This window comes from Chelmon rostratus, chromosome 18, assembly GCF_017976325.1.
Source record: "Chelmon rostratus isolate fCheRos1 chromosome 18, fCheRos1.pri, whole genome shotgun sequence".
Lineage (NCBI taxonomy): Eukaryota > Metazoa > Chordata > Actinopteri > Chaetodontiformes > Chaetodontidae > Chelmon > Chelmon rostratus.
The window spans coordinates 23,431,397-23,457,475 of record NC_055675.1 but is presented as its reverse complement, the minus strand read 5'-3'; the positions used below and the strand labels follow the sequence as shown (position 1 = coordinate 23,457,475).

At 46.8% G+C, this 26,079-nt stretch overlaps 1 protein-coding gene across 1 annotated transcript in view; it reads left to right on the top strand.

Moving 5' to 3' along the window:
• Nucleotides 1–26,079, top strand: part of man1a1 (mannosidase, alpha, class 1A, member 1) — a 122,288-nt gene that overhangs the window by 73,568 nt on the left and 22,641 nt on the right. The window contains exon 5 of the mRNA XM_041958704.1: nt 19,594–19,688. Coding sequence (XP_041814638.1) covers nt 19,594–19,688 — 95 coding nt within the window. The remainder of the gene's footprint in view (nt 1–19,593; nt 19,689–26,079) is intronic.

Genomic DNA, 26,079 nt, shown 5'->3' with positions numbered 1-26,079 from the left:
GTGTGCGTGTGTGCATGTGTGCGTGTGTGCGTGTGTGCGTGTGCGCGTGTGCGCGTGTGTGTGTGTGTGTGTGTGTGTGTGTGTACACTCGGTCAGAGGAGGAACTGAGCCCTTCCTCCCGCCGTGCTTTGACAGACTGTGTAATTGCTGCAGCACGCTGTGCTTTATTTTCTCCTCACTCCGCTTTTGTTCTGTGTCTTCACACACACGGAGCAGTCGGCCACATTAGTCTTTGTAAGTAGTTCATACTGTGTGACTTTTGAGCCTTCACCAATAAAACAACAAAAAGGAAGAAGAACTGCTGTGGTTAGAAGAGCCAAATGAGAGGATTTGCTTACAAGTCCAGCACGAACCTGCTCCACATCCGTCTCCTGACGGCCTGGAACAGACAGGCTGTGTCGACACCAGCTATCATAACACCATCTGTGTCCCAACACCTTCACCTGGAGAGGAAGAAAACATGACAACTCAGAACGATGGAAACCTGAGAAATCTGACGAAGAGCAGCAGTACAACAATAACTCACACAGAAAAGTTTATTCAGAGATCAACATGTAGACGTTTAGTTGTTTCATCAGGAATGAAAGAAAAGCTGAAACAGTGCTTAAAGGAAACATTTATTACCGGCTGTAGTCACATTAACTCTTCTCCAAGAGGCTGGAAGAGTAACGTTCGTCTCTTCCTTCGCACTCATTTGGTCAATTTCATCATCAACATTTATCACACATCTGAAAATGATCTTCATCAGCAGTGATGATTTAGAGGAATCACCTGCCAGGAGTCTGTTTTAGATCTTCAGCTGCATTTCTCTGACACCGCCCGAGCAAAGCTTCAAATTCTGAATTACTCTTTAACTCTTCTTCAGCCTTTATTCCTCACATCCCCTCTCAGGTTCGCCCCTTTAGACGTGCACAGAGGCACTCCTGCGCTGTGTGCTGCGGCGGGATAAGACCAATCAGCAGCCTGGTTGTTGTGCTTTGGTTTGACTGGTCCAGGTCAGAGATCCAACACTACAACCAAAACTCTCCAATTCATCCCCAGAATGGCCCCCTGTGTCTGACGGATGATTTGTTGGTTTTTGGTTTAAATTGTGGCTGTTTCTTCTGCACTGATGACGCCAACACACCCGCTGCAGAGACAGGACAGGGCCAAAAGATTTAAATGTTTTAATAACTGAACTATTATGCCCTCCTAAAAACAGGAGAGGATTTTCAACTGCGAGATAAAATATGTGCAATAAAGGGCTGACGAGTTTCTGAAGCCGAAGAAAAAGGAAGTTTTTGAGATCTTCTCCTGTAGCTGTTTGATAAGTTTGTGAGAAAACGCATAAAGAAAGCTCGCAGGTGAAGCTGGTTTCTGATAGAAACTCTGAACATTAATGTTGCAGCAGCTGAAGACGCAGCAGTGTGGTTGGAAATGATGCACGTTGCATAAGCATAGCATTAGCATTCTAGCCTACAGTGTGAGAGAAGAGTAAATGCAGTATTTTTACCACGATTATGCAATAATCAGAGTTTGTCTCATCCAGGCGGTCTGAGTTTTTCATTATTTACCCCCGACCGGGAATAGACCCGTTCTGCTCATTGTGGCCATCTGATCCTGGACCAGGTCATTTTTTACAACGAGGTCATGAATCCAGGAATTCAGAAATGAAAAATAAAAACATTCGTTGTGTGTTTGTTACAGTACATTTTTACCCTTTTCTCTCATGTAAAATCGCTGCATGTACGATAAACTTGATATTGTTTGGTAGGAAATTTTCATTTGGAGTTTCTCGGGACATTAAAAATTCTCATTCTGTAACTCAGCCCGCAGAAGACCACACTGTCTGTCTGATATTTAATCTCTGCGTCATTAGCGCTAAACAGTATCGACTCCCATCAGCGTAGCATCGGAATAATTTCCATCTTCCCACATACACGCCGAGTGTTATTGACTGAGTATAAGGTCTCAAAGTGGATCTTATCCTTCATATAAGTATGATGCACATACTGGACCAGATCCAGCTTTTAGTTAAAGCCAATATCAGCTACATAATTATGCATGCGTACATTCCCTCTGTGTAATCTGAGTAAACCGTCAGTGAATGCTGTTCCTGAGGTCGCTGACTGGCAGATGTGCAGCAGGTTATTGTTAGAAACTCTGAAGTGTCCCTGGAGTTCACGCGTTGTGCTTTGTTTCTTATTCATGTCAGCTGGCCTGAAGGGAGCCAGGCTGCTTCCGAGACCCGCTCTCATTGGACCTTATCTCCTCCCCTGCAAGGGAGATAAGGCAAAGAAGCTATTTGCCTTGTTAAATACTCGCTCTCTCTCTCTCTCTCTCACACACACACACACACACACACACACACACACACACACCTTTGAGTGACAGAGGAAGCAGAACAGCAGTCTCTCTTTGCTCTCACATGTGAGTCTTATCAACCCGCGGTGCTATCTAATCACAGATTAGCAGCTGACTCTGACATGCCTTTTGTTCAGCGTTCCCTCTCTGCTCGTATCTCTGACTTGTTCGCCTGTCATTCATCCTCGTGTCATTTTTTTGTCTTATTTTAACTGCGTGGCCTCTTGTTTTCTCTTTCTGTCATCCTTCCTGTGTGGAAATGTTGGCTGTAAATGTTGGGTTTAGTGCTAATTTCTCTCATTTTGTCCAGTTCAGTCAGTTTGTTCACTCCTGATGTGATGGACGAGCTGGGATTTGATTAATTACATGCAGCATTTATTGTAGAATTGATTGTTAGTGCACCAGTGGTCTAAGGCAAAGCGTGAACTTGGTAGTAAAAAAAGTTTTCCTCCGGTGAAGCACGGCTGAACAGCCACCTCTCTGTGGCTATAAGACCGTTTGAACACCAGTGTGATTAACAAACTTGCATTACCAGTATTTTAGGTCTGCCCCGAGGCTTTGCACTCATTTTGAAACAGTTCCAGCAAATGCTCTGATTAAAAAGCTATTGACCCAAACTGTTTCACTTCTCTGCAGCGCAGACTGTGAAATACCAAGCACCTCAGCATAGTGTACTCTGTTTTTTAATTACAGCTCCAGCAAGCGTGCCGTGAACGCGGCATTCGAATGTAACCGGCCTTTGCTCTGCTCAGCGGCGTGAAAAGACCAAGGTTTTCTTTGGGCGAGGCTGGAGGGCTGCAGGCTAACCCATTAAGCTGCACCTCTGAGTAGATCTACAAGCAGCTAGCCTAGCGTAGCATACCAGATTTAAAGGGTAGATCTGGTCATACTGTACATTCTTCTCATTATTGGCAAATCCAACAGGAAGACCAGCAATGACTTGATCCTGACTTCTTCCTCTGGGCCACCAAGCTAAAACTACTAAAAACACGGCAGTGTTCCTTCTTTACTTTGATCCTGTTCCTACCCACACACACTGTCCTGTTGGTGTTAAAACTCATCCGTCCACCTCTGAAAATACACAGTTTCCTCCAGTTTGAGTCATGTTTCTAAAGAGCACAGCAGCCTGCACTTTTACTAGATTATTTAGCTTTTTTTTTTTTAATGATTCACAATTTATTGTTTTTTCTCACAGAACAGGTATACATGTATACATGTTGTAAATGCCGACAATACAGCAATGTTGAGAATTGTATATAAAAAGTAAGCAAATACTGTACAGTGTTTGTGCTCTAGTATATAACAAAAAAAAGCAACAATAAGACAAAAGCAACCCAACAAGAAACAGGACAAAACAGCACAAGGACAATGAGAAAGAGAAAAGAAAAAAAAAGAAGAAGAAAAATAAATAAATAAATAAACAAACAAATAATAAATTAATAAATTAATAAATTAAAAGACGGGGGGACAAAAAATACCAATACTATTCCACTCTATCTATTAGTCTATATGATCGGCCCTCCAAAGCAGCTAATTGGGCTAAGTTAGTATGCCAGAGGCTGACGGGGGGGGTGAAGATGCCTTCCATTCTGAAATAATAAGCTTGCGCCCCAGCATCAGTGCTGCCTGAACCCACTCTGCGACATGGGGTGGGAGGTCATCGAGTAGGGACGGGTCCCCCAGAATGTACAGACTCTGGGAGGGGGGGATGTCACGTCCTATAATCTTTGTTACATTACTGTGAATTTCAAACCAAAAGTTTTGTATTTTTTGACAGCTCCAAAGCATGTGAGTTAAGGTACCTTCCCCGTTCTGGCATCTCCAGCAGTTTGGGTCTTGCTTTAGATTATTTAGCTTTTTAAGTCAAAGTATATTGACACTGAGCAGGTGCTAAAGAAACGCTTGTGTGTAATGGAAGTAGGACAGAATGTGTTTCCATCCAAATGAATCATAAATCACAGAACAATGCACAACTGCCTTTGTTCTGTTTCCATCCGTGAGAGCATTAAAGAAAACGGCTGTTTTGTCGAATGTGCCACATTATGCAGCAAAAAGAAACAAAGCGGCACGCGTTGTGATGAATTCAGTGACCTCAGTTCCCGCTCCAGACACGAAGCTCTTCAGGTCAGCTTTGGCTCCGACGCGGCCTCGACCATATTGTCTTATCTGGGCCCGCGGACAAAGAGAGTCCACGTTTTGGTGGGTGAAAGTGCACCATGCCCTGCAGCGCTCTGCTCAATATTAATACCCAGCGCCGGCCGCGTGCCTCCTAACGGCTCACCAGGCAACTCACTGCTCTGCGGGACTTACAGTCCAATTACATCAGCTATCTCCAGGGCTGTGTTAGCAGGCCTGTGTGTGTTTATATATCTGTACATCTGTGTGTCTGCAGCCCCCTCTGATGTCTTTTTGATGCGAGTCTGGTGCTTTTAAGGGCTAATACAGCAGGCCTGTCTTTCTATCATGTCTAACCTGGCTTTGAAAAAGAAGGAAAGTTAGTGTGTGTGTGTGTGTGTGCTGTCTAGCTGTTGAGATCTGAGGCTTTTTTCCTTGCAGACAGCGGTTTGACAGGTAGCTTTGTTTAACACTTGTGCTACACATCGCCTTAAAGGTCTTTGTTCTCCACTCAGCTTGTCTGTCTGACGGCTTCTCTTCCTAACAGCTCCTCTGCTTTTTGTTTCTCACAACAATACAAAAAAAAAACAAGAATCACTCATCAACTGCCTTCATGACACAAAAAGCTGGAGAGCATCCAATGTGCTCAAACCTCAGCACCAACGCAACAGAGCTCATTGTGACGTGTTGGACCGTCCTCCAGAGGGCAGGCCCCTCTGCTGCCCCGGGGGTCCAGTGCTTCACCCATCCATCCATCCACCTCGTCCTGCTCCTTATGTGCACCTCGTTGCTGTTTGGTCAGTTGGTCCCGGAGCATCATAAATTATGATGCTGTAGGAACGACACCAACATGTCGAGATCGGATAAACTGATGGGAGAGATGGTGTAAATGCAGCTACTGGTGAAGCAAACGGCGTAACGTAACGTCTGTGGCATATTTTACAAAAAGCTGGACTTTGACCGATGTAGCTCTTCATTAAGTACAGGTGAACCTCCTCCTACTTTTGGCAGCTACTCCATCCCTCACATTCATCCATCTTCTTCTGCTTCTTCTTCTTCTTCTTCTTGTTTTATTGACAGGTGGTGTTTGAGTGAATAACTCCTCGTTAATGCATGCTACAGCTAATATTCTACATACCGCCACCTGCTGTACTGGAGGGGAATGTAGCAACATATCTAATAAAAACATTTACAGGGCGGGTTGACAGGTCTGCCATCTGCCCCTCTTCTGAAATCCACAACCCGGGCGTTAGCTTTGACTCCACCCTTTCATCTGAATCAAGCCACTGAGTTTGCCGTCTTCCACCTGAGGAACATCTCCAGACTCTCCAGCTGTGTTTGAGCCGGCTGCCACGGATTGGTCGGCTTGTTTTTCATTGTTAACTGTCGGAGTCACAGCGTGCTGACACCGGACAGGTTCAGATTCACGGCTGTAGTGTTCAGAGCGCGGCCCTTTCCTCTAACTCACCCTCTCTGCGTGATGTTTGAGACGTTGCTGTTGCGTTTGACTTGCGTGTTGTGTGCTGCTGGTGTGCTGCCAGCTCTTCCAGTGAGTTGGAGTGGCGTTAAAGGTTTGTTGCTGTGACAGTATTTCCACACAGGGACTTCTTCCTTTTGGCAGGATGCAGTTGTGTTGACAATTGAAAGTAAATTCCTCAGAGCTGTTGATCTTCAAAACGGCCGTAAATGTTTCGATCCAAATCGATTTTGTCACCTTTGGGTGTCTCAACCAAAGCTGTTCTCTGGGGACTGGATCTGTCACTTTTGAGATATTCCTCTATGAGCCTGCTGGTTTCGCTGTTGGCACATGTTTTGAAGATATTTGGGTTCCCCACAAAAAAGGCAAAACTCAGCCAGTCATATGTTCTTCTAGCCAACACCGATCCAAAGCTTTCATTTGGTTTTAGTAGATTCACACACACACAACACACAGAGCAGCGATGACCCCCTCAGACTGTCTGAGGGGGCAGCCCGGAGGCCTGATGGCCTAATTCTTATCATAGACCTTTAACAGGAGGGTCTCAGCTGAAGACCTTTGCGGTGACTGACATTTGCAGTGACTCTGTGACATTTAGACCCAAAGTCACCACATCTGTGTCCATTTTACCAGTTTTGATTCATCACATATTCTGTCCCGGCACGCCGTCCCTCGCAGGCTGCCTCTGGCGTGTTTAGCATAGCAAACGCGGTGCAGGACGACGCGGCGCTGCTGCTGCTTCAGCTCTGTTAGCTTTGCCGGGGGGACTCAGATCAGGCTCTTTACGGTCTTTGGTCTGGTTGAACTGTTTGAGTGAATGTTTGACATTTCCCATCAGATGAAAGCCTTCCAGGGTTCCAGCTCGGCCCCCGGTCTCTGACAGCACCGAGTCTCCACCGGGACACTTGAATGACACTTCACTTTACTCCTCCTCCACCGAACACTCGTTCACTCTGATTCTCAGTCTCTTTTTCATTTCTGCTTTCAGTCTGTTGTTCCAGGAAGCTTATTCTCCTGAAATATTTATCATAGTTAGTTCAGTTCATTTACTCTGGGCTATATTTGTCCCCCTGCCCTTCCTGATAATTCCCACTGTGGCTGAAGTGAATGAGCGGACCCAAATGTTTCCCGTAAATAGCCTCGTCATTGTTTTAGCCGCTTGTTTCTGGCAGACTGAAGGTTATTTCAGTGAATCGGCGAGTGACGTGTCGGTCGACCAAACTTGTGAGCTGGCAGTTCGATGTGTGTTTTCACAAACGATCATCGAACAGTGCGATCAACTGCGCAACACGATCTGTCATCATTTCCTGATGACCAGCCTCCGTTTAGTCATTCTTAGATAATTGTGTTTCCATGGCAACTGCCTCCATCAGCTACGGTAGCTCCTGACCAATCACACGATAGGCTGTTACCCAGCAATTCAACAGCGCATTCGTTTTCCTGCTCTATGGAGGAATTTGAGCTCCAAAATTATTTTTATGGAAAAGCAAAAAAGTGTTTTTCATTGTAGATTTATCTAGTGTCGTCACGGTCAGGCAAAAACCTTGTATGTTCAAAACTGTTGTGTGTTTGAAATAATTCAACGCTGCATCGTTAGAGTTAGTATAGTGTCTTTATGGTCAGATCCTTGCATGTCTCACTGTCTTGTTAATGTTTTACCATAATCGAGCTTAAACGGTGTTCTGAGGTCTTTGACCTGCACATGTCCGGGTGTGTTTTTATGTCTGAAGCAGTAAATGCATCACATTGCATTATTGGAGTTTATGGTAGCTGTGTGTGCTCTCTATTTTTCCTGGTGTTGAATGCGTTTGGCCAAAATCTCTTGTTATAAAACATTAAGTGTTATGAACAGGCTGCTGAAGACCACAAATGTAGACTCACCTGCACTCCAGCACCTGCTGAGGTTTGACTGCTCAGGCCTCAAATCCATAAAACATTCCCCTTTATAGACTTTGTTTCTTGAGTAAAGAAAACGCTTTATTTATTTAAACTACCACTTCTTTATTTAGCTTAGCATTGCAGCTCTTGCTGTGTGTGAAGTAGCTACCAACAGGCTCGGCGCTGCCACCTACTGGAGGGTGTATGAAACTGAGCCTCCAGCTCTGCTGTGTGCAGCACTACATTCAAGATACAGTGAGGATCCAAAGGGGGATATTTAGTCACAGGCTTTTTAATGCTTTCATTGGTTAAATATACACAGAGATGTAACGAGTGGCCAATAGCATTGATTTATTTGAAAAAAAAAAAAAAAAAGGAGAAAGAAAAATGGTGCTACGAGGTTTCCCCCCGACAGAGGCGATATGCAGATTTCCATCGTGGTCCTCCTCTCGAGCTGCTCGGCCGCAGCGCTCTTAGTTTTCTGTTTGTCAGCAGTTGCATCTTTTTCCCTGAGATAAAATCAAATGTGAGCAGGGAAGCAGAAATCCAATCACGAGTAGCCACTCGAGATGCATTTGAGGTGCATCTGAATGTCAGGTGTGAACCGCAACCTGTCTCAGCTGGATCAAGACACGATGTGGATATGAGATATTCGGTCCGGACAGATTCTCAATCTCCCGCCTGACGACGAGCTTAATTGCCGTCTGGCACAGGGCGATAAAACTGTGTTGCTGTTGCCGATCATGTCGTCCTGTGGCTTCGTCTCAGATTGCGTTGTTTAGTTTTGCAGACTGTAACTATGAGCTGAAGATTCATGTTTCCCAAATGGCCCAACTGATGTGAGCTCCTTTGTGTCCCGGAGGTAGTTTTCTATTGATGTGCATCTGAAACACTGACACGCAGCAGAGCTTTAAAGTCAGCTGGCTGCTTGTTTCTCACATTGCGGTTTTATCCCCCCAGCCCATCTAAACGTGCCTCCTCCCTGGAACTTTCCTACAGAGATGGCAATTTTCTATGTAAATTCACTCTCCCCGCTCCTCTTCATTTCTATCGCAGCGGCGTCAAAAGAGCTGACTGTCAAAAGTATGCAGAGTCAGCGCCGGCCGCGCCACGAGAGAGGAGAGGAAATAACATCAGGAGTTGATTCTCGTTGCGTGTGCGTGTATTGATATGCAAACGCAAGAGCGAGGCAAGCATCGCTAATATTGAGATGGAGGATAAAGCCGAAGCGTTTTCCTGTCTTTGGAAGCGTTTGTGCCCCTCTCGTCAAGTGTCTGTCAAACTGAGGAGGGGCCTCCAGCGGAGGAGACGGGGACGTCCTGACTTCCTGTCCTCACTGTCTGATCGACGTTATTCTGCCTCGTGGGACAAAGAAAGCAGAGCTGAACTTTGCATGTTGGTGAGCTTGTTGGATTTGTTATGCGCCTGTAAACTCACCTGTAAACTCACCTGTAAACTCACCTGTAAACTCACCTGTAAACTCACCTGTAAACTCTTGCTTCATGTCAGCAGCAACATATGAGATATTTAAGTGGTGTAATGGAGTCTACTCGTGAATCACACCAGATACATAACAATGGGATGTTCAGCAGCAACAGAAACAGACTGTGGAAAGATGAAATGTAATGAAAATCGTTTGGCACAAGAAGAATAAACAGATCTATGTTAAACCTGCAGGTCGCCATCAAGCTCTAATTTTCAAGATTTGTTTAACGCACTGAAATAATGAGCACATGTCGGAGCTCGGTTAAGGCGGGAGACTGGGGGCCTGCTTTGCATGAGGTGGAGTTGATGCATTGCAGGGTGTGGACACGAAGACATGACCGGGTTGGTAGATTTGTGGTTGTGTTAGAAACTGGTGAGAAATGGAAACTAATCAATAACGATACCGTGAGTTTATTTCTGCTTCACACCATTTGTGGTGTTTTTACTTACCAATCAGCAGTCAAACAGGATGAAGATCACAGACAAACCTGCAATTATCCCAAATTACTCGAGGTCTCCAGGTAACACTCGTCCGTGCGAACACGACCATCACGGTTGAGCTGGAAGTAAGCAGGAGCCTCCAGCTCAGAAGTCTTAATTATCCAGCACAGGCGGTCTGCTATCAGCTCCTGCAGCGCCTCCAGGTTTTACGTCTGGCCCAAGTTCAGTTAAATTAAGTCAATAGATTAGTCCCGAAGCGGCCCTGCAGAAACTGTTGTTCCTCCTCACAGAGGTGCTTCGTCCAGAGCAGCTCCGCCTGCAGAACGAGCCCCGCTGCCGTCAAAGACACGCGCTATTCAGCTCGCTGCACTGCTGAAAGGATAGGGAACAGTGTGTCCATCACAGTCTCCCACAGCCAGAGCGGATGGTTTGTCTCAGCACCAGTTCAGAAACCCACAACTATTCAATGAAGAATGATTCAAAGCAGCGAACAACAGCAGCTTCTCACAACGGAGATGTATTGATTTTAGAGTACTGATCGTATCACAGACACCTGTCCCTCCGTCACCGGCGGTCTTCCTGTCATCCACCCTCGTTCTCCGGGAACAGTGAACCCTGCAGATGCGCTGCGAGTGTTTGTCCTCTGGTGGCCCCCGCTGAAACACCTCGTTCACTCAGGAGCCGATCTCTCTCCTGCTCTCTCCTTCTCCATCCATCTCATTAACATTCAGACCGCTTCACCTGCAGCAGCCTCTGCTCGTCGAGGAGGTGTCACAGTGTAATTATTTTGGACAGTAATCTGGTTTGAGCACCACAGCGACCCAGGACTCCTCTGCTGGGGGAGTCGTCAGTGTTTCAGGTGTGTGTCTCGTCCGTGTAAAACCCTCTGTGTTTCCTCCTGCTGACTTTAAACACGTGTTTCTTTCATTTACAAGAGAATTGATGATCAGTGTCTGAACAGTACATGTACAGTCCTTTAGCGTGTTAGGCACACTCCTCTCTCCTCACCTCCTTCCCTTTCCTCTTCCCTCATCTCTCCTTCTTTCTCTTTTCCTTTCTTCTCCTCTTTCCTTTCTTCTCTTTCCTCCTTCCTCGGCTCTCTCACCACTTGCTTTGCTTTAATTATTACTAATTCCTCTCTCAAGCCGGTGTTTATTTTCCTGCCTCCCTTCATCCCGTGTTCTCCCTCCTGAAGCAAGTTATTAAACCCGGAGAGAGACTGAGAGAGAGACTTTGACGGAGAGTGGAGAGGCGGACAAGAGCAAGCATTCACACAACAGCAGGCTTCTTAACCACTGAAAGCTGTCACCTCCTCAGAGTGTGTGTGTGGTGTGTGTGTGTGGCCTCTCTCAGCGGACACTGAGGCAGCCGTTCACGCCTGCACTCATCGCTCAGCTTCGCCCGCATGGATTCACTCATTCATGAACACGTCCGAGCCCTTTTTAATTCCTTGAAAATGACCTTGAGTGCGTCCACATGTTGTTCCTGAAGCGTGCTGAAGGGAGTGTTTGAGGTGAGGTCATGATGTGTAGATGTATAGCTAACGCCTGAACGTCGATGCTGCATCGCACTGAAAGACTTAAAGAAGGATGTTTAGATGCAGGAAGGATTAAAAAAAGTATAGATGAAACCGGCAGAAATGAACTCTGGGAAAGACAAACATGAGACGGAGAGGAAGAGGGGAAAAGAGGAGGAGGAGGTAAGAGTTTCAGGAGGTCTTCTGGAGCGACGGGGTGTCAGTGACATGAAAAGGAAAGCGGATCGGAGGAGCTGACGGAGGGCGGCGTGTCGGGGTCCAGGAGGAGCGGGCAGGCGGGGGTGTCGGCTCGCTCTCTCCCCACAGACGTGGCTGCAATCTGGGCCAGATGTCCCGCAGGGCCTGCCGGGTGATTCGTCTTAGTTAGGGAGCTGTCCAGGCGACTCTCTGCGGACTACAACACATCATCATACACACGACACACACACACGCACACACACACACACGACACGCACACACACACACACACACACACACACCAACATACTTAAAATGTTAAAATCCTTGTGGGGACTGTTCAGCTTCTCGCTCTAACCACATTCTGCACTAATATCAGCCTGAATGTAGTTTGTCTTTGAACATACACATGTGATCCTGCACCAGTCAAACCTGCTCAGCAACACAACAGAAGGGAAGCAGGATGAGGCCACTGAAACAGACGTTAATGCTCAGAAAAACACCTGTGAAGAAGAAGCTCAGGTGAAGGATGAAGCATCACCTCCTGCAAAGCCTCGAAACTTAAAAACAAAATTGATTCTAACTTTATTTCTGCGCGTCGGACCCTCGCTCCTCTGAGTTTTCCTCACATTAATAACAGCGAGTCCGGTACACGAGCCGTACACGTGTAGTTTGACAGTTTATTTTTCATCTCGGAATCAACAGTTCACCAAACGATCAAGGACCGCAACGAATGTTATTTTCCTTATCTGTTCATCATCCGATCATTTCCTTCATTGATCAGACGTCCAACCAACAGATGTCCAAATATATTCCATCCATTATCATAGAAAACTAAGACACCCAGTGGATGTGTCCATGTCCCGCAGCTGAGCAAACTAAGCTAATGAAGACCATGTGATTCAGTCGAAAGCTCCAGAGCAGGCGAGTGACTTTGACTCTGAGAAACGATTTTGATGTAAACCATCAGTTAAAGTGGTGTGTGTCAGCGGCCCCCCCTGGACTGACAGCAGTGTAGAAGTTACTCTGTGAGTATTTCCAGTAAACGCTGTGTTCTGTTAACGGGCTGCACTTACATTTTAATTGGTTTAGATAATTGTTGTGCTCTGGGGATTTGTTTATGCTCCGTCTGCTTATTAGTCTGCTTGTGTTGTTTGCTCTACAAGAGTCCTTTTAATTGATGTTGCTGGGTTCCCACATCACAGTAATTAAGTTGGTGAGAACTTTATTTTCACCTCATCGCTGCCAGAATAAGAAGGAACCGTCTGCGTGCTGTGTTCTGAATAAAAGGTTGTCACTGACGTCGTCTTTCTCTTTCTGTTCCTCCTCTTCTCACACCTCGTCGACAGTCGGCCTGTTGTTGGTGAGAATCAGTCTACGTCCTGGAAATGCATCGGTCGTGTGTAGAAGCTGCATCGATTTAGGGACTTACCAAGCCTTTCGATGTCCTCCAGAGAACATGTCGGGACGCCAGCGAGGGGTTTTGTGTGTACGTTGAGGTCAGAATAACAATATTAATAAGAAGGTCACGTGTCCTGGATGTCGCGTTGAGGCTGCAGGTGTTGGAGAAACTGGATCCTGAACACCAGGAGCTGACGCTGGATGCTGAGCCACTGAAATCTGAAAATGTCTCTGCTGCATCTTATTTTCTCTGTTCTGGAAATATCTTTAAACCTAAACTTCACCTTCTGCTTGTAAACTCAGGGTTAAACCATAGAATACCACAGAAAGACGCCGCAGCTGGCTGAACTGGGTTCAGTTTGTTCAAACACACAATAAAACTCCCCGCTGGTACAAGATGCATGCATGTAGGTGCATCCCGAACGGTCCCTTCCTCACTCTCCATCTCCAGAAAACACACGCCTCACTCTCGTTCCGTGGAGTGAACGACCTCGTGGAGGGCAAACATCATGGCAGCGCTTCCTGAGGAGGGAACAGAGAGCGAAGTCTCGTCCTCTCGTCGTCTTTCCATCACTCGTCTCCGCAGCTTTAACCGGTCCTGTTGTGTCTGTGATTGTCTCTCTCGCCTGAATCGTCACCATTAGTTCGGGTTTTCTTGTCAGTTAATTACTCGTTTACTGCTTTAAAAATGACTCCTATGATTATTATCTCTGAGCTGTGTGTCACATTTGAGGCTGATGAAAGCAAACACGGTTTGGTCGATTTTCTGATGAATGTGAATATTCAGTTATTTATTGAACCACTGGAACTGTTGTCAGACTCTCCAGTGAAACCCACCATCTGAATGCTGCTTCCTCTGCACTGAAGAAAAGGCAAATGCAAACGTGCCTGTAGGGACTCTGAGCAACATGTTTCCCTTAAATCAACAAGCCTTTGTGTTCATTGAAACAGTGCATTTATAATTCATCAGCACGCATCCTTCCAGGCTGGAGGCTGACAGATGAATCTGAATCTGAGCGGTACAGAACCCTTGTTTCAGATGTTCAAGAATCAGACTCAGAAAATGCTTCACAACACGCAGAACTTTTTGATGAAGATTCCTGATATCTGGCTTCTGTAGAGCGGTAACTGTGAGAGTTAGTGACAGTTTCCTGTCCCCAGCTCTTTGTCCGACTCTGATGGACCGGATCAGATCTCGACTCGTCATGGAGGTGAAACACGGCGGCGCCGCTCGTCGTGCAGCAGTCCATGTTTGCATCACGTGCTGCACTGCAAGCCACCGTGATTAATAGCAGATGTGTCGCACCATTAAAGCCAGCAAGTAGAATCACCTTCATGTTGAACGGTGTACGATTGGATTTTATCACCGTTTCCTCGTTACTCAGCAGGTAAGACGGCGCCACAAAGTTCCTCCTGCCGTCACTTCTTTTTATCGCCTCACATGTGGTGAAACGTCGTCGTTATGGTGAGACAAACTGATCACACGACAGTGATGGAGCGTCATGACGGCAGCGCTGAGGTGTAGGACCCTGGGCATGGACGCCCTCTGTGGGCCCCTCCCCAAATCCACAGCTCTTCACTCTCCCATCAGTGGACCCCCCCACACATGATAGCATGTCCTGGCTCCAGGCCAGGCTTTGAGTGTGTGTGTGTGTGTGTGTGTGTTCCTCAGATACTTTATAATTCAGTTGCTTATTAAAGCTTGTTGGCAGGTTGCTTGATGGCCTTGGACACAAGGTGTGTTTAAATTATTCTCCTGTGTGTCCCTGGGAGTGTTTTTATTCCCCCCCTCAGTGTGCGCCTGGCATTATTAAAGACATTAATCACTGCGATCTGACGCCTTGTTTCAACACAATCCTGCCCCCACAGTGCGGACAGGCACACACACACAAACACACACACAAGCACACGCACACGCACACGCACACGCACACACACACACACACACACAAAGCCATTGTGAATCTTGGTTTGAAAATACAGTATCTTATAAGTCCTTTTCAAATACAATACAAATGTAAGTTTCAAAAGATGAAGATGTTAGAAACAGACTCTGTGTGTGTGTGTGTGTGTGTGTGTGTGTGTGTGTGTGTGTGTGTGTGTGTCTGTGCGTGCGTGTGTGTGTCTGTGCGTGCGTGTGTGTGTCTGTGCGTGTGTGTGTATGTGTGGGTGCTTGCGTGTGTGTCTGTGTGTGTGTGTGCTTGCGTGTGTGTATGTGTGTGTGTGCGTGCGTGTGCGCGCGTGCGTGTGTGTCTCTGTGTGTCTGTGTGCGTGCGTGCGTGTGCACGTGTGTGTGTGTGTGTGTGCGTTTGTGTGCGTGTGTGCGTCTGTGTCTGTGTGTGTCTGTGTGCGTGTGTGTGTGCGTGCGTGAGTGTGTGTGTGTGTGTGTGTGTGTGTGCGTGCGTTTGTGTGCGTGTGTGCGTCTGTGTGCGTGTCTCTGTGCGTGCGTGAGTGTGTGTGTCGGTGTGTGTGTGTGTGTTTTAGGGGAACGTGTCAGTAGTTTCATCTGTTAAATGTTTTATCATTTCATTATTCCTGAGGTCTACCAGACGATCCAGACCTTCAAGCTGATGTTCTACTTTTAGATGTGGTCGTTCCTCCGTTCTTCACACCACCAACAGTTGATCGTGTGTCCTTGAGCGAGGCTCATTCCGCCGAGAGCGGTGGCATGTGGAGTGTTAACTCCTCTTTCAATTAGTGTGACAGCATTAAACGTGTGATGAGGTGTCAGTATTACTGGAGCGTAGATCTATATTTATGGAATCTATACGCCATAATAACTAAAACACGTTTTTACTTAATATTTCATTTTATTGTGAAAACACTTGTTGTCTTTCCTGAAGCGGCAGCTCTCTCTGCTCTGTGGTGCTGGACAGTCGGGCTCAGTTTGGCTGATGAAGCTGAAACTGATGAGCTGAACGATGCTGCGACTCTCTGAGAGGGGCTGCAGGGTCCAATAAATAATGACAAATAAAGACATCTCATGACTTTACCTGCCGCTCCAGCTTGTTGTGGCAGCTTTAGGCCACTGGTACCTGTCGGGGTCGGGGGTCGGGGATAGTCGAGTTCCTGCAGCCTCACATTGCTTCACGTCTGACGGTTAAACACTCTCATTCCACATGAACTCCACATGTCTGCTGCCGTTCCCCACAGTAACCTCCCCCTGCCTCCCGCCTCCAAAGGAGAAACTGTCCAGTTGTTTTGACAGGTCGCCTCTGGAGCTTTTCATCCTCACAGATCTGCCCCCCGCCCTGCCCCCGCCTCTCACACCCAGCCGAGTGGTAGATCCTCTGGGACCAGGGCTGCCAGCCTGCTGATGAAAAGAGTAATGACAGAGGAGAGGGCTGCAGGCTTGAACTCAGAACATTCATCCTTAAAGTATGAGGGGGGACTCGAGGACGGCGGAGCTGTTGAGCTCAGTTTGGTGTGTTTGTGGTCGCTTGCTTTGACTTTGAATTGTAAAACTTTATCAGTACTGTCGATACAGCAGGTTTTAGAATAAGAAACGAGGCTGGAGCGATGCTGATCCTGAGTAGTTCTGTCTCTCTGTGTTTGGTGTTCTCTGTCTTCGTGGGACTCGTTTCAGGAGGCATTTCAATGCCTTCTGTGAAACTGATCAGACTCGTCGTTAGTCGGCCGTGTCGGATCAGAGCCGTTTGATTTGCAAATGAAGCAAGACTTTACAGAAAGCGAGGCAGAAGTTCTGCTCTGTTTCCTGCCTTTCTGTGCTGGATTCAGAGGTCTTTAAAGGGCCTGAGCCCTCCAGCGCTTCATGCCTGCGATGTCCTTCCTTTAACAGGTGTTTCAAAATACTTTGATCATGATTGAACTTTTACTTCATCTTACAACCCTCCAAAAAAGATGAATGTGATCACCTGCTGATCCTTTCTGACGTAAACTCACCTGAAAACAGCACAAAGTCAATATATTTAATGTTTGACCTCATCAGATTCATTGATTTCTGTAAATATCTGCTGATTCTGAATCTGATGCAGCAACACGTCTCAAACACGTTGTGACAGGAGCAACTAAAGACTGGGAAAGATGTGGAACGCTCCAGAAACACCTGTTTGGATCATTCCACAGGTAAACAGGCTGATTGGTAACAGGTGAGAGCATCATGATTGAAAGGCTCAGTGGTTCACAGCGAGGATGGAGCGAGGGTCAACACTTTGTCAGCATGTGATTGGCTGAAGGAGATTAATACCTGGACTCAGGTACACTTCAGGAAGCTGCTGCCAGGAAACTGTTTGATTCTGGTTTTGTTCATGTTGTTGTTCTGGGGTCTGGGTTGTTTATGGCTGTTTGGTTGAACCGTCTGTTTCTGTTTAGTGACAAGTTCGATGTTTTTAGTGAAAAAACACTTCAGGTTTTATTTTAGCCGTTTCTGATGGACTAAATGAGGACTCCCATCCAGCCTCAGGGATAAAACAGTCGCAGGCTGCAGTCGTCACCAGAAAAGCGAAGCAGACGTCGTGTCGTTGTGGCTCTCGTCAGCGGGCAGCAGCAGCGGTTCGGGTCGAGCTGCTGAATCCTTGGCAACGGTGTCAAACCGTCCACATCCCGCATCTTGACTGCCTGACTAAACCCCTGCCAGGAGCCAAATATGGAAGTACTTCACTTTTACAGCCAACTAAATCAGACACCTGTGAGACACCATTGCCTCTCAGCTAGTCGGCTCAGATATGCTAACACAACAGCTACCACCAAAAGAACATTCAAACACTTGTAACTGACAGTTATTCAAGGAAAAAACAGGCTACAGTTCAGAATGAAGCTAATTGACATGATTAAGACCAGCTTGAAAAATCATTATGAGTCCATGAAGCGTTCATTCTGCTCCACGAGCAACTAAAAAGACAAAAAACACAAATCCTCAGCATCATAACCCCAAAAACAGACTGAGGTGTGTTTGGAGCCCAGTGTTGTAACATGGAGTGTCAACTCAACCAGTTTAATTCAGATCTTAGACTCGTCCTCGGCCAGTTTAATTCAGGTCTTAGACTCGTCCTCGGCCAGTTTTATTTCCAGGTGTCTTTCGCTCCTTCGCTCTTGTTTTACAGTTGAATAGTCATGGAGTTATTTCAAGCAGTAGCAGGTCTCTGCACACGCTGGTGTTTCCAAGTGGAGTAGAGGCTAATTTTAGAAAAGGTTCAGCTTCACTTCTTCTAAACTGATGTCAGAACAGTGAAGTCAGCCTGTGGTGCCTCATTCTGAGCACAGCTGCAGAGCTTCAGCTGTACGCCGCAGGTAGCACTGATGCTACAGAGGTCGACCGTTTTTAACGCAGGTCACAAAACCACATCAGCGTGTAAAACATCTGTTAGCAGCTGTAGAAATCACTACGAGTAGTTCAGTTCATCACCGGAGCAGCCATGCGACCGGCAAACAGCATGAATGTTGCACACAGGACGCCATCAAGCCCACAAGAAGTGATTTGAGACAGACTGAACAGCTGCAGCTTTCCAATCACCATATCACACCTCAAATGAGCAGCACGCATCTCAGGAAATCCACATCCTCACAGGGACAGTGTGAGGATGTGCACAGCAGAAATCTTTTGTCCTCTTATTAGCGATGCAGCCCAAACTTCAGCTCCGTCTTTTGGCTTGTTTGGGGTTTTGGTTTTGGTTGCATCCGGAGCATCTCTCCTGCTAGCTTAGAACAGCAGGTTCTGACCTCGAACAGAACGGGGCAAACCTTTGTTCTGGTTGTGGATGATCTAACCAGAGACGTAAAACCAACAGAGAGCTTGGAGTCGTTGGAGTCGGTCGGGGTTCTGATCTGGAATAGTGGAAACACTGCTGGATGTTTGGCAGGTGCATGGACCGGTCGTTCAGCACACGTTAGCTGTCTGTGTATGTGTGTCCCGTTCCATTATTATTTATAGTTTTCAGCCTTGTTGGAATAGTTTTACCGGAAGGTTTCTTATAATTACATTTGTACATGGTGCGAGGGACCTTCTAAAGAACTAAATGAGGTGAAGAGCCTCTGTAATTTTCCTCAGATGGAAAACATCAATGTAGCTGCAAGCAGCAATAAGGCAGCCAGGGAATGATGCTGGCAGCAGATTACACAGACAAGAGGAAGGAGACAGGAAAGAGGCGAAGCCTGGAATAAAGGGATAAAAAGAGGAGGAGGGAAGGACTAAGCTACAGGTGCGTGCTATAAACTGCAGTTAAAGTCAAATCTGAATTAAAGTATGAATTCACATTTGACTAAAAATGCTTTAATTTCCTGTTTTCTTGCATTGAAACCGTTCTGTTTTTGTCACTTTCTTTAGTTCCAGAGCAGCAGAAAACTCAGGCATCGTGACAGTTGATAACAATAAATCAACATTTCAATGAATCAGTTTTAATAATCATCCCTTTCAGCCGTTTTTCAAGGAAAGAGCAAACGTCAGCTGCTTCAATGTGAGGAATTGATGCTTTCTCTGTCTTATAAACAGTGAACTGGATCTCTTTGAGGTTTTGGACTGTGAAACAATTAAAGAAGCCTTCTGGACACATGATCTTAGACTGTGGGAAAATATGAGGAGCAGTTAGTCCTTTCAGTGAGGAAGTAACTGTGAGATTAGATCGTGTGTTTGTCCCCTTTAACATTTACCTTCCTGCAGCTCGTAGCTGTTCACATGCACTGCAGACAGTGTGAAACATCTTCTAATGAGAGTCTGTCTGTCTGTCTGTCTCTCTGTCTCTCTGTCTGTCTCTCTGTCTCTCTGTCTGTCCGTCCTCCTCAGGTGTACCGTAGAAAGGCGGTGGAGCTCGGTGAAAAGCTGCTGCCAGCCTTCAAAACACCCACTGGCATCCCCTGGGCTCTGCTTAACCTCAAGAGGTAGAACACACACACACACACACACACACACACACACACACACACACACACACACACACACAGACACACACACACACACACACACACAAACACACACACACACACACACACTCTCTCTCTCTCAGCAGTCCACTCTGGGGCTGTTCGGGGCAGCAGGTCTGGTTTGTGGTTTGATTCTTTAAAGAGCTCTTTGGTCCGAGGTCTGATGTAAGCCCCGCGAACACGAGTTCTCTCTATTCGGCGCTCGCACGCGGAGCCGAGACGCTTTCGTCTAACGTTGTCGGACAGAAGCCGTTCGGTTTCTGGTCCAGGACTACGCGCCAGCAGCTGCCTCTGAAACTCAGCTCAACTCAAGAGACAGACCAACAGTTTCAGAGCACTCTGACAAGGTTAGAGGCCACAGCCGCCTTTATTAATACACTGTGACACACTGTGGAGGGCTGCCCCCGGGTCTGCGACACACACACACACACACACACACACACACACAGAGTTAAAGATGGAGCCAGCCCCTCCACCGCTGATGGAGCCTGATGGATGATATGTTTCTGCTCGAGTTGATCCATGCTCCAGTGCAGGTTGCACATCCAGACTTCACACTTTACTGGGTTGTATCATATACAGGAGCGTGACTGGAAAAGGTGCATTTAAGGGCATGAGAGGAAATGCTGAGGAGGACAAACAAAGACTGCTGCTGTCCTCCAGAGTTCCATTATTAAATAGTGCTGCAGTACATTATTAATCAGGTGTGTTTATTCACCTTGGTTAGGCTTTTTCTCAGCAGACACATGTTAGGAAACAAACAGGAAATGAGTTCCTCAGTGAGTGGTGCATTATCAGCTGTACAGTGCTGCAAACCAATGGCTTCATTATGGCTTTAAGTAGTTTTTTATGTGCGTATATATATTTATAAATCTGGAAAGAGTCAAAACAGACATTAAATTGCCCTCTGAGCTTACTGAGATCTCAGACTCATCAGACCAGCACTCACCACTGCCTGCTGTAACCACGATGCTGCCATCATCGTAGCTCCACCTCAAAGCAGCTCAAACTAAACCAGACCTTAAATATTTAACAGACACAGTAAAAAAAAAGCACAAACAATCATATAAAACACTGATTTTTCTTTGTTATTTCACTTATCGATGACTTTCTGAAGCATCACCTAAAGAACATCTGCTGTACCTGCACCTCAGCTCCTCTGTCAATCACCTGTGACGAGGGGAACGCTTTCTCCCTCCCCCAGTCTCCGTCTATCTGTCCCTCCCCGGAGAGAGAGACTCGACACTCTGCTGTTTGTCAGCCGTTAATTAAAAGGCAGGTTGTCCTGACGATAAACGCGCTGTGACAAATTAATTTTCTTTCTGTCTATATGGGTGAATGGACTCTGCCCCCCCCCTTATCCTCCTCTCTGGAGTGAGAGAAACACCCCAGGGAGAAACCTGTGTGTGTGTGTGTGTGTGTGTGTGTGTGTGTGTGTGTGTGTGTGTGTGTGTGTGTGTGTGTGTGATTCTCTTGGGGCCTGAGCAGATTGCCAGTGATGATGACTTTACCTGCATGACTGAGCTATGATAGCTTGGAAGCGTGCACACACAAACACACACACACACACACACGCACACACACACACACACACTCCACAGTGGCAGATGTGCCTCTGAGCAGAGAGCTCCTGTTTCTGTCTGTGGGTTTTCCTCCTGTAACATGTGACATGTGCACATCTGACAGCGTCACGTCAAACGGAGAAACCGGTAATTTGCTTAAATGCATGTTTTTCAGTTCCCCCGCTCCGATTCCTGGAAAAGACTCCATGGAAGCAAAATTTAGACCTGCTACACGCTGGCCTTAATTGGCCATTACGCATGCATCAGTGCACATTTATGGTCTTTACAGCACGGTGGACAGTCGCACACAAGCTTCACGACAGAGAGGAAATGTTAGACGTGACTGTGGATGTAAAAGAGGTGTTCTTACTGCTGCAGGTGGAGTGAGTGTCCAACTGTGCAGAGCAACAAGACTGTTCCTGTTTTCAATACAATCATCAGGTTTTATCAATAAAACATCAAAAATGAATCAAATACCTGGTTATGTATAATACATTTATTTTTTGTCCACTGGGTGGCGCATGATAATTAACCTTCCGTCAGGTATATAGGTAGGAACTATCTGTTGTTGGTCAGGCGTCCTACCCGGAAGGGCAAAGCTACACTGCTACCTTACACCGCTACACTACGGCAAAGCTAAGCGCTATGTTGGCTCACTGCTAGTGATTTGGGCTTGTGACTACGGTGCGTAACCTGATGTTGGACTCGTGAAATAAATGGATCACCCTTGACTCAAAAAGTACAGTCGTTTTATTTCGGATCAGAGTAAGTCACAGTGTAGTTAGCAAATAGCCTCAGGTAACATCTAGCGCGTCAGCCTAGCCACCACCCGCGTCAGTGACGCCTCAGTAGTTCCGTATCAGAACAGAACAGGCGGTGTCCATTCATAACCCCTGACCAGGTGAAGGCAGTGCACCTGTGGTGATTCCTCCTCTTTAAGGCCCTGAACATGAGGCTGTTCTGTTTGTTTCTGTTGCTTCATTGCTTTCAGCTGTTACAGAAACGAGCGTGGCTGCAGCTCACGGTGCCTCCTGCACTCGGCTCAGGAATAAAACAAACAGGGAACTTTTCAAAGGCTCCCCGTGTGAATCTGTTGAGTTTTGTGGCTGCAGGTTAGAGATGGGAGGGGGGCTGATAGAAACAGATCAAACGCTCTCGTAAATGGCTGGTTGAGAAGAAGTGCTTTTGAAGCAGCGTAGTTAGACTGCCTACGTAACCTTGACCCAGATTGAAGCAGTACGAATCTGTTAAACACACACAGCCACACTTGCAAATGAGGCCCAATTATCATCTCTGCCTTCACCCCCCCCCCCCCCCCCGTTTGTTCCCTGCGTTTCTTTCTTCTCCTTCAATTTTAAATAACTTTTCCGACCTCCTGTATTCCCTCCCCGTCCTTCCTCAGTCCATCCATCTTGCCTGGAGTGACCCAGTATCTCCTTCTGTTTTGGGACGTCATATCGTCGGTCCACTCCGCGGCCTTGTTCTCTGTCTTCCCTCTCTGCAGTCTTTTATCTCTCTGCCCTGCAGCTACCTAAAGAGCCCAAGAGGGGCCACAAGAAACAAGGCCGGAGTTCAGACCTAGCTTCTGCTCCTGCACCTGATAATCTCTGTTTGCTCAGTCGCTCTGTGCGTGTTTGTCGTTTCCCGCCTCGGCCACTGTTTCCAGCGAGGCTGCGTTTGCAGTTTGTCCTGGGAGATTAATGTAAGTCTCAAGTCAAACAAGAGCATTTGTGGCCAAAGTGTCGACATGCTTTTAGTTCATTTATAAAGATGAACACTTTGTATTGAGCTTAGTGCGCGCTCACATCATCCACCTGTAAATATGCACAAGCTGCTTCAAGAGCAGGACGCGACACAGCAGCGTCGCGCGTGAAGCCGGAAGCTGTTTTTGGTGTGTTGACCCCTTTTGTTGTTAGCGTCTTCCAGCTCTTCTTACATGTTGCCGTGGTTAATATCATATTAAAAAGCACACTGATATTATCTCGAATGACATGACATGAAACGCCCCGAGTCAAGAGGTTTAATGGAAAGTCATGCACTGATCACCAGACTGCCGAGCCATGGAAGACCAGTAAGAAACCAGTATGGAGCAGCATGTGTGTTTATGGAAGCGCTCTGAATCCGTCGTGGTCGCGGTTCAGAGGAATCATTCACTGTGTGATCCGTGGGACGTCTTGTCTTGATGTGCGCTCGATTTATCTTCAGGAGACACTTGAAACGACTCGACTCGGCCTCTTGTGATGTCCGATAAATCGGAGGTGCAGCACCTCGTGAAGGATCAGAGACTGGCCCTGGACCCCCGGGCCCCCCTCACCCCTCACCCCACAGCCCCCTGTCGCTGCATAAATGCATTGCCTGCCACTAACTGAGCAGGAAATGCTGAGAGCTGATTGGATTGTCCAGTTTCAGAGGCAGATAGCTGCAGCTGTGAGACGGTCAGGACGTCTCCTCCAGTGGAATATTCTGTTCAACAAACACCATCAGAGAAGAAATCCTTCTGATGTTTGTGTTTTCTCTCCTTTTATTACTGAACGACAGATTGTCTTTCTGTCCTGTCACACCGCAGCCTGATGAGGAAACGTTTAGATTCTCACATGTTCATTATATTGGATGCTTTTCAGCTCCGTCGAAGGACGAATCAGACGATTTATCTCTAAAAACTGGTACTGTCAGAACACGTGTGGCTTCCTGTGATATGAAGGTGCTGTCGCGATGGAAGCCATGGCAGCAACAGTACACACACACACACACACACACACACACACAGACGTTAACCAGTCGTTATCTGCTGTAGCCAGTATGTCGCACAGCTCTTCTATTAGCATTCAGACTGATAAAGCTCTTGCAAATCGCTCCCACTGCACAGCAGACTGACTGGCCTTAATGGGATGAGGCATTGTGTGTGTGTGTGTGTGCGTGTGCGTGCTAGTGTGCGTGTGTGTGTCAACACGCATCATGGTGATGATTGTATCCCACACACACACTCACAGAGACATAATTAGTGTTTGTGCACTTGCACAGTATTACTCCTCATAATGATACGACTAATTCTTCTTCCACACTGCTCCTTCCTCATGGCAGCGGTCTTCCTCATCTGACACACATAGACTGCCCGTAGACTCCCATGTTAACTTCTCTCCTTAAATTTCTAACTAGCTGTAGTCTTCACGAGTGCTCTGTGCTAACAGAAGACCTGAAGCTACAAATGTCAGAGACAGATGTAAAATGAGAAGTCGTCATCTCCGGTCAGGTGTGTGTTTGTGAGGTTTGGTGCTGTTGACTGAGTTCAGGGGAGGTTTGAGCTCTTCGGGACTCAGAGGGTCTCCACATGGATCTGATCTCTCTCTCTTAGAATGTACTGACTCAAAGAAAAGCATCCGCTCTCCAGACAAACTGCTGCTGGAAGCAGCGTCGTCGTCTTAATGACGCTGCACAGTTAAAGCTGACTCCTCTGCCCTGCTCTCATTTCTTATCTCATAGAAGAAAACAGAAAAAAATGTCAGTTTGGGACAATTTGCCCCTTCAGCTACAGGCTCTGAGACTGAGGCAATCAATCGTGAGCTCCTGGGGTGTTGGAGTTTGATTAATCATCCTAGATGGAGAACGGCTCTATTAGTGGGGCCTAGTTGTCACACTGGGCGACCCGGTGACGTGCCACTCTGTCATGGAGGCTTTTCGTCCGCATGTGATAGGAAGTGAACTTGTTAATCCAGTGGATGTGCTCAGTAAAGACTGATGACAGTTTATTGACAGTGTCCCGTCTGCAGCTGTCTGATGATCATTTAGCTTCTGGGGACAGCAGCCAGTGTTTCAGGGCTCACGCTGTAGCCAGCAGATATCCAGATAACCAGCCAACACTTCCTGTTCCAGGTCCTCGTCATTGTTTAGAGTCTGATTAACAAGTTGAGATGCAGGAATGGCGTTCTGTCCAGTCAGTTGCAGCTAATCTCTGTGAACACATATCTGTATATTTAAAAGAAGATCAATTAAAAATGAAAAAAGCTAATGAAATGCTAAATCATCATCTGACGTTAGCTGATGGCTTCAGAGATTACGTTTCAGACAAGGTGTTTCAGCCCCTTTGATCTCCACAGACTGTTTACCTGCAAACAACCAAAGCCTGCTCAAACCTGATTGGTCAGCACTCGGGACTACGAGCAGAAAGCAGAACACATCCGATCCTTAAATCCCTGACCTACGGATCCTGCGTTCATGTGCAGTTATCTGAGGGGTGTGAGAGTGCTTCCAGGGGTCTCCACCTAAAATATACACACCTTCAAACAGCAGACACACAGTCATGGCACTGGTCCTGACGGCGTCCCAGAGCCCTGAGGAGCGTTTTAACAACAAAGAAAAGTCTGGCATTCAGGGTATCCAGAGATTCTTTCAAAGCAAACAAACACAGATTCACACACAGCCCCCGAGTGCAGCTCTCCTCAGCACCAGCCGAAGGCAGCCGCGAGTTAACGCCTCTAATTAAGCTGCTAACTGTGAATCTATTGCAATTCACATTTTCTCTGCGCCTGGAGAAGCAGAATAGTTTTTAAGAGAGAGAGGCAGAGATGTTGAGGGGAGGAAAGCAGGAGGAAAACAGAGGTCACGGCATGGAGGAGGAGAGGAGTGAAAGGGTTGGCATGGCGACAAAAAACTGGGCCAAAACACAGGCCTCATCCAACCACGGCACAAACGAGCCGGAGGAGAGCTTCCTAACGTCATGCTGGAGCAGCGTGAGAGGGCACTTCCTGATGTGACACGGTAATTTATGGAGATGCGATGCCGTCGCTGCT